Raw genomic sequence first — 12,685 nt, 5'->3', positions numbered from 1 at the left:
GCTGGCGGCGCTGCAGCTGACGTCGACGCCGATTCGCTCGACGTCAACGCCTTTTCTGTCGACACCGGCGCCGACTCGTTCAGCGCCCTCGACGCCTTTCGAGGCGGTGGTGTCGGAGGGGCCCCGTGGCACGGGGTTTGGACATAGAAAGGCTCTTGCTAAGGTCAGGCACTGCTTTGGTCCCCAGAGGTCTTCCTCTCCCCGCCTGCATTACATTTCAGAGGGTGATGAAGGCTCCAGTTCCAGATGAGCTTATCTCGGGCCATAGCCAGTTTGATGACCTAAGGCAGTCGCTGCATGATGCCAGTGGACTGGACACCTCTCCGGAGGTGGAGTTTTGTAGGCCGGAGCCTGGCACTCATGCCGATTCTTCATATCAGCGCCTTATGTCTCGGGTCGCAGAGTATTTGGGTTGGTCAGCTCCCCCAGGGGAGTTCGTTCAGGATGATCTCACGGACATCCTTGATCTCGGTCCCCCCACTGACTCGGTTTTGCCGTTTCATATGGCTCTGCAGAGAAGGGTGGCGGCGGCTTGGACTGCTCCGGAGAGTCTCCCGGCAGTGGGCAAGTCTTTGTCGTGAAAATACCGTCCATCCAGTAGCGACCCCTGCTACTTGTCCAGGCACCCCACTCCGGAGAGTTTGGTGGTGCAGGCGGCTACGGCTCCGGCAAAGCAGGCATGGTATCCTACCATCCCTCCGCATAGGGACGGCAAACGTTTTGACGGCTGGGCGATGAAAGTGTTTTCTTCGGGGGGTATGGCGCTTCAGGCGGCCAACTCCATATGTGCTTTGTCTCGTTTCACACACACTCTGTGGAACTGTGTTGCATTAGCGGCTGAACATATTCCCGAAGGGGACGAATGGGATGGTTTCCTTGCTATGGTTCAGGATGGCAAGGATGCCATGTGTGCGGCCGTTCAGTCGGGTTTGGTCTTGGCAGATTGTGTCAGCCGGTACATGGCGGCGAGCACCGTAATGCGCAGGTTTGCGTGGTTGCGGAAGTCTGGGTTCGCTCCTGATGTGCAGTCCCGGCTCCTCAACATGCCCTTTGACGGTGAACACCTTTTTGGCAGCAAGGCTGATGAGAGCCTCGAGAGGTTGCAGACCTCAAAAGCGGCAGCAAAGTCGTTGGGCGCTGCAGTTCGCCAACCTCCGCCTTTTCGTCCTAGGGGACAGCAATGGAGGGGAGGTTCCTTTCGCTATTGCTCGTCCTTCAGTAAAGCGAGGGGAGCTAGCAGTCAAAGAGGCCATCGTAGGAGTGCCAGAGGTGGAAAAAAAGGTACTCGAGGTGCCAAGGCCGCTCGGGCAGTTGCCTCTTTGCCCTCAGGCAACGCCGCAGCCGCTACCACTCAGTCATGAGGCCAGGTCCCATGGTTCGCCGGTTGGGGGAAGGCTGGCGCAGCATCTTGTAGAGTAGCAAGCCATTACTTCGGATGTGTGGGTTCTGGAGATCATAACCCACGGCTACTGTCTTCCTTTTCGGCAGAGGCCTCACGACAATCCACCAGGGAGCCTCTCTTTGAAGAGTCCGGATCCGCTCCTTGTGCAGGAAATTCAAGCCCTGCTGGAGAAAGGCGCCATAGAACTGGTGCCTGTAGCGGAGAGGAACAAGCGATGGTATTCCCCTTATTTTTTGGTTTCGAAGAAAGACTGGGGATTGAGACCCATCATGGACTTGCGTGGTTTGAACAAACTCCTCAGGAAGGACAAGTTCAAGATGGTGACTCTTTCTCAAGTCCTCCAGGCCCTTCAACTTCAGGACTGGTTGGTGTCTCTCGACCTCAAGGATGCTTACTTCCATGTGCCGATCCATCCCAAGCACAAGAAGTACCTGAGGTTCGCGGTTGGCGACTCGCACTTTCAGTTTCGGGTCCTGCCGTTCGGATTGACCTCCGCCCCGAGGGTCTTCACCAAGCTCATAGTGGTGGTGGCAGCGCATCTTAGGAAAGGGGGGATTCACGTCTACCCCTACCTGTACGATTGGTTGATGAGGGGGAGCTCTCACGAGCAAGTCCTGGATCATCTGTCCGTCACCTGCCACTCCCTTCACAGGCTGGGCTTCTCCCTCAATTTAAAGAAATCCCATTTGACACCATCGCAGCGGCTCCAGTACATCGGAGCAGTGCTCGACACGTCCCTGGGGCAGTGTTTTCCTCCTCAGGTGAGGGCTCTTCACATTCAGCAGATGGTGAACAAGTTTCAATTTGCCCGGGATCTCCCAGCGTCCGAGTTCTTGAGACTGCTCGGCCTCATGGCATCCTGCATTCTTCTGGTGCCAGAGGCTCGTCTGCGGATGAGATCTTTGCAGTGGGCACTCAAGCTCCAGTGGTCTCAGTCCTCCGGCAGGCTGTCGGACCCTGTTCAGGTGCTGCCCTCGGTAGCCCGGGACCTTCTATGGTGGGCCGTCGAGGGCAATCTGATGAAGGGGGCCCCATTTTGGCTGCCCTGGCCGGAGGTGACGATCGTGACGGACGCATCCCTCACGGGATGGGGAGCTCATGCCAACGAGTTGACAGACAGCGGTCGTTGGTCTCCGGAGTCCAGACTCCATATCAATCTGTTGGAGCTGAGGGCCGTCAGGCTAGCCCTCAAGGCTATTCTGCCGACTGTGCGTGGAAAGAGTGTCCTGATTCTAACGGACAACACAGTGGCCATGCACTACCTCAACAGAAGGGGGGTGCAGGGTCACTTCCGCTGTGCAGGGAGGCTATGCAGCTCAAGTTCTGGGCCATCCAGCAGGAAGTTTCGATCTCAGCGGTTCATCTGGCCGGAGACGACAACAAGACGGCGGACGCTCTGAGCAGGCAGAGCACGATCTCTCACGAGTGGGAGCTGGCTCAGGAGATTCTCCTGGAGATCTTCGCCCGTTGGGGGACCCCTCGAGTGGATCTCTTCGCCTCCAGTGTCAACCGGAAGTGCGAAAGGTTTTGCTTGCGGGAATTTCCTCCAAAAGGAGCCTTAGGAGACTCGTTCGTGGTGGAGTGGTCATTTCCACTGCTGTACGCGTTTCCTCCAGTCCCCGTCTTCCCGCAAGTGCTGCGGAGGTTACGGAAGTTCGGTTCCCGGATGATCCTCATTGCTTCGGCGTGGGCCCGGAGGACGTGGTACCCGGACCTTCTCGACTTGTCCATCTGCCCTCCACGTCGTCTTCCCTACCGAGACAATCTGCTCTCACGGGAGGGGGGTCAGGTTCTCCATTCAGAGGTCAGATCCCTCAACCTTCATGCTTGGCTTCTGAAAGGTTGAGGTATAAGGATTGGGACCTCCCTGAAGACGTGATGGAGGTGTTGCTCTCGGCCAGGCGGCCGGCAACAAAGTCTCTGTACCGTTGCCGTTTGAGAAAGTTCTGCGACTGGTGCAGAGTTAAGAATGTGGATCCTTTTGATTGTGACATTCCCATGGTTCTGTCTTTTTTGCTTTCTTTGGCCCACAGGGGCTTGCAAGTGGGGACCATTAAAGGTTACCTGGCGGCGCTGTCCATATTTAAGTGCTCGTCTGAAGAGTGTTCCTATTTTAAGATTCCTTTAATTTCGGAGTTCTTAAAAGGGCTCACTAATGTGTTCCCTCCGTCACCTTTTCTGGTGCCAGGTTGGGATTTGAACCTTGTTCTTAAGTTTCTTATGGGTGCTCCGTTTGAGCCTTTACATTCTTGCCCTTTGAGGCTGTTAACTCTGAAAACTGTGTTTTTGGTTGCGGTTACCTCCGCTCGCAGAGTGAGTGAGTTACAGGCACTTTCAGTTAAGCCACCCTTCACTGTGTTTCATAAGGACAGGGTTGTCCTTAGAGTTCGTCCTTCTTTTCTTCCGAAGGTAGTTTCGGAATTTCATTTGAGCCAGAAGGTTGTTCTTACGGCGTTCTATCCTCCTCCACATCCTGGTAAGGAAGAGGAGAGGCTCCATAGGCTTGATCCTCAGAGAGCGTTGAGTTTTTATATTTCGCGCATGTCCCGGGTCAGAGTGGACGATTAACTTTTCATTCGTTACGCTGGAAAGCGTTTGGGACAAGCTGTGACGAAACAGACTTTGTCTCGTTGTATTATTTTAGCTATCTCCGAGTGTTACTGCTTGGCGGGTAAGGATCCTCCGGCTGGCTTGCGGGCCCATTCTACCAGGGTAGTGGCTGCGTCTACTGCCCTGCAGAGGGGAGTTCCTATTCGTCACATCTGTGATGCAGTCACCTGGGCTTCAGTACATACTTTTGTACGTCACTACTCCCTCGATTCCATCAGAGGGCAAGATCTGGCCTTTGGCAAGGCAGTTCTCTATTCCGCAATTTGATTGGGCATGCTAAATTTGTATTCTAAATTCTTTCCCACCTCCTTGCTTGGTACTGCTTTGGGAGTCTGTCATAGATATGGAATACGTCTGAGGACCCAATCCCCTCGAAGAACAAGTTACTTTCTTACCTGGTAACGTTCTTTCGATGGGATGGTCCGACGACGTATTCCATATCGCTCCCTCCCTGCCTTCCCCGCTGCAGAATTTCTTTTGCGATTGCAGCTTGCGTTCCGCAAGGCCTTGTGTGTCTGATTGGCAGAAAACTGGTGGCACACATTCTGGGAAAAAAACTATAACTGAGGCTATGGGCGTCGTGCGTCCTACTTATCACATCGGGTGACGTCGGCCGTCGGAGGAGGTCCTCGGGGACGCCGCATCGACGTCATCGACGCAGGACGCAGACGCCAAAGATTTTCTGAAGCAGCACAGCTGTGCACATTACCTCTCATAGATATGGAATATGTCGTCGGACCATCCCATCGAAAGAACGTTACCAGGTAAGAAAGTAACTTGTTCGTCTTCACTCTGCACTTTTTCTCCTCCGGGTATCTCTATATTTTGACATTTTTGTTTGTTACATTTCACTTTTCAGTTGGTAATGTTTCCAAGTGTTCATCTGCTTGCTTCCCTCTGCTACATAGCACACATTACCGGGTGAAATGTATCATTTTTCGTTTGACAGTGCTCCGTGTGTGGCCATAACCATGCCTGCGTGATGTGCCTCAGAAGCTTCCATCCAGTGATGACCTAAGACGTATATGACAGGATGGCAAAAACGTCACTGAGGACTTGGCTTTAGCCGAAACAGTAAAGTTGTACTCGCACAGTTCAAAAAACAAGAACGCTTGACGGAAGGGTACCCATTTGTTGCTAAATCTCATGGAGCACAGGGTAACCATATACTGTTGACTGAAAGGACGGGGTTCATCAGGATCCGAGTTATTCACAGATGCACTGAACACCCTGGGGAAAAGTTCAAAGAAAGATTCAACACATGCTTAGATCAAAAGTCAAGGTCCGTAATAGTCACTCCGTTTCTGGATCAACTTGACCGCGTTGGACGGCTCTCAACCATGTCAAACGTTGCCATGTCAATGCCTTCAGCTTTTCACTCGTGAGCGTTTTCCTTCATAGGGAAGTTGCTGCAGCCCTCCTATGCTGGTTACTGCCGCCCTGTACCAGTTAGACAATAGGGACCAACTTCTGGTCCTGGTCTCTTTAGGGAGCTTCAGGGTCAGCAGCCCCACAGCAAGCTGCCCCTTTCGTTGCCAGTTCACTTTTCTTGGTTATAAAGGTTCTTTATTGTCTTTGGTGGTCTTGATGCCTCCCTCTGGTTTCAGAAGGGTGGAAAAGACACAGACGCTGGAGTGTAGAAGCCTGATCTGGATTAGTTGGGTCAAAGGAAGGGCAGGTGGTGGCGTGTGGCTACTGGCTCCAACTAAACTGATGGAGGAAGTAAATTTGTGCCCGTTTTTAGTGGAAGAGATTAGGCTGGCAGAAAGAACCTTGGTCAGTCACAGAACAGATACTGGGTTCGGGAACCCCAGTTAACGTGCAATGGACTGGTTAAAGGCATCCAGCCCTAGCGATCCCTGTGTAAGAGGCTTCTTCTGTTAACTTTGTAATCAAGACTGTTGTGTTTTCTGTTTCCTTGTGTAAAGAAGTCCTTTGAAATTTACTTCCCATGTCCGGTCATTTGTACTTGGCATGTGGCCTAATTGACAGGTCTGCGTGTGGCTGTAACTCAGGAAGTCTGGCCCCAATACCCTCTATGTGTGGGACCCAAGGGTTGTATAAAAACAGTAAATAGAGCTTTTATATAGTGCTTTATTTTTTTTCATTTTTTTTCCTAAACATCATTCAATTTTATTTTTAAATGTCTTTATTTGCATTTCGTCATAGTTACATCATTAGCATTCCTTGTTTAGCATGTTATCAACGTTTGGTCTGTAGATGTTACACAACAGATCTGGTATTTTACGCATAAGAGTGAGAAAAGAGAAGAGCGAAGGGGGAAGAACGCAAAGAGAACATAAACAACATTAACTGTCTCCATTCGCTGACAATATAGTCCGGTGTAAGCAGTTCCAGTTTGGGGGGGGTGTTTGGGAGGCAGGGGGGGAGGAGGGGCCCCAGCCGGGCTTCGGGGGTGTTTCATCTTGGGTGCCAAGGCGCTGTGACATTCGGGCGGGGGCGCTCATGGGGGCTTATCATCTGAGTGGTGGAACATGCTCCAGGTTAGTTCTTTCCAGGCATCTAGTGCCTCGCTTGTGCCAATTATATAGTGCTTTATACAGGCGACCGGCCTATAAGCGCAGGACTGGGATGTGAAACTGTGCTGCTCTGTGTGGTCTTTCTTCCATGACCAACACGTTGCCACTGAGCTATTCTCCTGGCCCAATGTATGGGGAGGATCCCCTGGACCCGCCTTATTGATGCTACTAACACTACTGGCCTTTTAAGGACTACAAACCAAGACAAGGTGACAAGAGATTCCCCTGTTCCTGTGCGGCTTGCATATTGAGAAGGGTGAGATTGTTTACTGACCTTAATCTCCTTCAAGACAGCTGCCTGTACGCCCCGTAACCCACCGGTGAGATATGGAAGACTTACCTGTCCCACTGGTTTCACTCTGTTAACAGGTCCCTACACACATTCATGGAAGTGAGAATAATAAGATGACGGACAAGCATTTTGGAAGTGTGGTGTGCAAAGCAAGGGTCAAATTAGGGGAGTTGTTAAGCATACCCGATAGCCCCATATCCTCACGGCCTGGCTAATGCCAGAGTGAGTAATCATCAAACCCAGGTGCAGCGCTCAGCAAGAAGTCCAATCCGAGGGGAGGAAATAAATCGCTATAAAAGCCTGGGCAGAGAAATAGAGGATATGGGCATTGGAAGTCGCCAAGCATAGAGCAGTGGAAATAAGGATTAGAAGGTGCAGGGGGAAGGTAGTGATGCAGAAGAAGTGGGAAGTCAAGGTACAGATGTAGAAAGAGGAGTAGGTGGAGTTGGAGGAGAGGGAGTAAGAGAGGATAGATGAGATGAACATTGGGCAGAACCAGAAAGATTGGACGTCCACATGAGGAGGGGAGATGGCAGGAGCGATTTGGAGGAGGAGAACATCAAGAAGGAGAGGAGAGAACGTGTTTGGAGGAGGTGAAGGAGAAAGAGGCTTAAAGCATTTGGGGGGTGGAAGGCAAAGACCTTTGAAGGAAGAATGAGCGATATGTGGAAGATGATTATAGATGTTCTATATAGTGATGGGGAATGAAAGGCAACATAGATCTAATAGTCGATTTGTTGTTGAGAAGTTGGAGGGGGAACAAACATGTTGTGGAGAGTCGATGAGGTCAGTTTACAGTTTGCTCAAGTGCTAGAGAGGTGTAGCAGTGTGCACATAGGTATGGGTGAATGTCAACTCTGGAAGGAAGGAAGACTGAGCTGGGTGATAGGTTCAGGACCAGACAGTGAAATAAGCCTGGTCCGATCAAGAACTTGGAGATACTGCTGGCCCATCTCCCCTCTGGGAGGCTCTGTGGAACTTGGGACAAAGGCAATTTCGGTTGCACCTGAGAGACGCTATCCAGGTTGTGGCGTGCTGGGAAGGAACACCTTACGACCATGTCAGTCACCAGCACCACCTTATACCATACACTCTGAGATATACCAGGGACAGACCGGAGGGACTTTCAGTCAGATCTTTCAACACTGATGACTGTGTGCAGCAATCTGACGTATTTTGTTGCCAAGAGTGTAGTCGTAAATAAAGTTATCCGAACTAAACCTGTGATTTGTGTCTGCTGTGGAGTCCGCTTGGCTTCATGACACTGTAGTTTCTAGGATGACGCAGCATGAAAGGCCATGCCTTCATTGTTGCCCCGACTACCCTTATGTAGTCCACCTGTTTGTCTCCCACGTCATGGCTGTGTTTTGAAGATTTGCTTCGTTTCTTTCTGTGCAGTTCGCTGGTGAAGGAAAACTCTGTTGTTCCCTTGCTTGATATCACCAACCTGTCAACTCCTCGCAAGCACCTCGACATGTCTCAGTTCAGCACCCCAGGGAGCGTCAATGGTAAGTACAGAAAGGGCGGGCTTGGAGTTAGCAATGCTTATGTTCACCAAATTGACAATGCTTTTCATTCAATTGACTGTTCAGTTTGCTTTGCTCCACAAAGGCTCTTTCTGCTGCCAGTGTTTATTTTTAAAAGATGTAGTGATAAAGCCAACCGTCTGGATTTGTGTTTGGTTAAAGGGCCTTTGTGTGCTGAGCACAGAGATGTATTTTATGTAGAAGCAAAACATCTTGTATGGTAGTTATGTTGAAATAATTGTTCTGCTGAAGGCCTTGCGTGTCAGACCATGATTAACAGGGATGTATATGTAGGGGAGGGACGGGTTGCTGCCACAGGGGATCCTCGGACCCACTGCTTCCTCCTCCAGGTATAGTTCTTCCAGTGTGTTCACGATACTTGCATTGGCAAATTCACTTATTTTGTTTGAGGCGATGGGGGGGGGGGGGGTCAACACCTTACCTTTGTGGACTGAATGAGTCCATAAGGGCCATTAACGATCTGCCCATGCGGATGCCTTTTTTTGTATTTCCAACTCTATGTCACAACACTCATACTAAGCACAAGTCTTTCTTTTTTAAGCTAAGAAATGATGGGATGGTCTGTGCAGGCCCCGTCAGTATTTTGTGTTCGTTTTGTGACAATGCCAAATGGAGTCCACAGAAGACCTAACTCATGGGTTTCATTGAAAAAGGTTGTATTTGAGCCTTTCCACAAAAGAGTGGGTAACTCAAAGTAGGTGCCTGGAAAACAAACCAACAGAAATTCCTACTTGAGTCAGAAAACATTTCCAAAATGCTTTTCCAGGTCTTTTCGGTGCCACTCCTTGTGAGCTAATGTTTGTGATTGGACATGTCGTGACTTCCTGGCGGGTCTCTGCCTGTGACTAAATACTGGATAGTGCTGCTCTTGTTAAGGTTCCCAGCTCTGTCTTAGTAGGATCCACAGCATCTCTCTGAGATAAGGTAGGCTGGGAGGGTCTCTGGATTTTTGGCTCTGTGATCTGTCTCTGTCCCAGGGGCCTGATCCTATTTGCGAAGCCAGTCTCACCTTACTACTTACCGATCCGACACACACATTTGCCCTGGAATCTGCTTCTAGGTCTCTGCTCTGACTCTTGAGCTCTGTTAGCTAGCTTCCTCACTGTTCCACCATGAACTCATGTTGGACATTTTCTTACTGTACATTACATGCCCTGTACGCCATGGGGATCCCCCAGCACCTATTTGTCTTTTCTCTCCCACCCAACCTAAGATTTTCTCAGTTTGTAATGTTCTCCTCTTCCACTCTCTCTGTACTCTGTCCTGTCCCCTGGTCTGTCCCCTTCCATCTCAGTACTCCCTTCTTCTCCTTGGTCTTCCCTTGCTCTTCCTTCTCTCCTATCCTGCAACGTAGCACCTTCTTTACCTCCCACATCCGCTACCTCCTGCTCCATCAACTCTTTCTACCCTGTACCCTCCTGTTCATTTTGCTCTCGCTGATCCTTCAGCTCTTGCTCCTCTCCCCGTCTGGAACCTTCGGCTCTCTACACACCTCCTGCTTACTCAGATCTTGTTGCCACCAACCTTCAGGTCTCCCCACCATGCCACTCCACTACTCCAAACACCTACAATGACTACCATTCTCCAATCACTTTTAGATTGTCAATCCCTTCCCCTTGGCCAGGTTGTTTGCGCTTGGTATTAGTTGTGCCTTGTAGACTCCAGTGTTAGCAATCTCTAACCCCTGTATGACCCATGGACCAAACGTTTAACAGGCCAGTCAGCCATCTTTAAATGTACCTTTGCATGTGTGTGTGGTAGAGCGCACTAGCAGAGTGTGAGAGAGATCATTAGCGGGCTGGTAACTGTTTGGTGGTCTGATCAAGGGTGGCGGCAGCAGCCATGGGACCACAACCACTTTGCAAGTCTATGCTGATCATTTTGATTTCCTCATTCTGGCATTTCGGGGTCAGCATAAAAGCAGGCTATGGGTGCTCTTGGGTTTATTGAACTAATGATTTCAAAGGCCAGTAGCTGGAGAAGGATGATGCCCGAGGCTCCTTGGGTTTTGAGGGGAGTCAGGGGCAGGTGCAGGGGATACCTCGCCATGATGCCCAGGCTCTACATCAGGTCGGGAGGCGTGATTCCCTACCCCTCAGTCGCCCTGAGACACCCCTTCAGTGGCAGAAGGGCAACTTTGTCACCCTCTACAGTTTCCCTGTCTTCCTACAGGGAGATCAGGCGCAGGTGAATTTGCTGCTGAACTGCCACACATCTCATTCCTTGTTGAATCAGGGATATCAATTCTACCCCTTGATGCATGGCAGCCACTCCTGCGCCTCGCCTCCTGCCCGTAAGTGCACTTGTGCTGACTTTCCACTTTTGCTAATTATCACTCTCCAAAGGTAGGTGTTTCCCTTTGTTTCTGTTTCTTTAATTTGCGGGAGTGCCTGCAGATGTATGCTTATTGGATAAGGTACGCATCTACACCAGAGCAGGTATTTAGCATGGGTGCAATACAGCAAGAGAATTGGAACATCGGTGGGCAGATTGGGCGGATTGATTTTGCCACACGCTCGGCACCAAACTACCACTGCTTGCGAGGATGTGGTGCCAATCCATTAAGCAGTTTAGGCACTGGGGGAGATCAAAGTTTGCCCTATGAGAAAGTGCGTGAAAAGCACAAGTTTGGATCTCTGTGTAAATTTGCAGGACTTTGCGCAACTTAAAGAAAAAATAAAACAAGTCTGTAAATGTACGTGAAGATTTGTCAAGCTGCAGCCAAGTTATATTCATATCGAAGTGCTCTTCCTATGAGTAGTACAATTTAACAATGACAACAATGTCGCTATCGCTGCTCTTGAAAAATATATATTTTTTTTGTTTTTCATTGTTTTGATTTTCTTTTTTTTATTATAGTAATATTTGTTTTAAAAACGATAGTTTCTATATTAACATGCTAGTAAAAGTATTGGAAAGTTTTCATTTCAGTATGTTTTTCGTTTTCTAGTTTGTATTTTACACTGAGCCGTTTCTTCTGCCATAAATGCTATATTTCTGCCGTTTTAAACTCTGCCGTTTGTCCTGCCTACAGTGGTGAGCAGGTTTTTCCTATTTTCTTTATTCACTGTATGTAGCTGGTATTATGATGGAACCAGATCCTCGATGCGTTATGTGCCTGATCCGCGAGGTTGTATCATTGCTTCTACCAGCCCAAACGGTCTTGTAAATCTGCGCCGTTTTATCAGGAGAGGTTAACCGAGGAGAGGCCAATCTGGAAAGATCTAAATTATGCAAAACATAAAATTTTACTAGAGGGCTGTAAAAACCCGCCCGGCTAATGAAATATAACCTAGTAAATGGCAAGACGTTCTTGCTAGTTTGCATCCGAGTGATTGACGAGGACAAAGTTTGTCCAGTGGACATCGTAATAGATGGTGTATCAACATTGCGAGCACTGGAGGGGCGCACTTGGGCAGCGGCGGTGGCACCTGCATTATTCATAAGCCTCTGGCATCCTCCAGATAAGGATGGCGTAAATTAGAAGAGACACTTTTATTAGGCGTGGATCATCAAGCCAGGCCCACCTGGGAAATTGGTAGCCTCTTCGCCCATATGCAGAAGATGGAGTTAATGATGGAATTGATGTAAATTAGTCTTGGAAGCCCTCATACCTTGTAAATATATGGTAAATGTTCACAAGCCCGACCTCCTCCTCCGCCCCATTCTGTATCCAGCTGCAAAGAGGGAGGGCTACCCTGGATGTCTGTGTGCAGGGATTAATACATCATTTGTACATTATGCCAATGTTTTTGTTGATGATATTTTTAATTTAAAAAGAATACTCTTCGGTCATCAAAAGGAAAAGCCCTTGCTCCACCCGTTGGAAACTGTAATGACCTAAGTCTGTCTTCCTCCATTTTGAATAAAAAACGAAAATCCAGCGGCCTCAACACTGATCCAGTCTAATTTTTTGCTGGCCCTTTCTTGATTGATCCTACATTGTCTCCGACTTTACCGAAGTTAACTCATTCCATTATCCAAACGTTTCTCTACCAAGACTTTTTAAATTACGTACTTTAGGTTACCACTTCTGTCGATTAACTCCTATGTTTTAAAAGCGAGCGATATCATATCTAAGTGCAAATGCCATTCTGTGAGGTAGCTAAATGGTTTGGCCCAGGTTTAAATTGCTTAACCTTCAGGTTTCCAGTGCAATTCATTCAGATTCGGTGACTTGTGGGACATTTGGGAATAGGCCTAGTTCACAATGCTAGGGTCCTTTTCTCTAAATCCGCATCCAGAGGTGGCAGTAATGTGCCATCTTGATGGCTTTTTTAAAGGCCAGTTTTGT

The 12,685-nt window shown here is 49.1% G+C and overlaps 1 protein-coding gene across 1 annotated transcript in view; it reads left to right on the top strand.

Moving 5' to 3' along the window:
- The window catches only part of EXOC4 (exocyst complex component 4), a 2,700,837-nt gene that overhangs the window by 287,141 nt on the left and 2,401,011 nt on the right, over positions 1–12,685 (top strand). Inside the window, exon 5 of the mRNA XM_069629625.1 lies at positions 8,243–8,352. Within this exon, the coding sequence (XP_069485726.1) occupies positions 8,243–8,352 (110 nt within the window). The remainder of the gene's footprint in view (positions 1–8,242; positions 8,353–12,685) is intronic.

The sequence above is a fragment of the Ambystoma mexicanum genome, chromosome 12 (assembly GCF_040938575.1).
Source record: "Ambystoma mexicanum isolate Mex_15411 chromosome 12, UKY_AmexF1_1, whole genome shotgun sequence".
NCBI lineage: Eukaryota > Metazoa > Chordata > Amphibia > Caudata > Ambystomatidae > Ambystoma > Ambystoma mexicanum.
The sequence above is the reverse complement of the archived record's forward strand: the minus strand, read 5'-3'. Positions and strand labels throughout refer to the sequence as shown.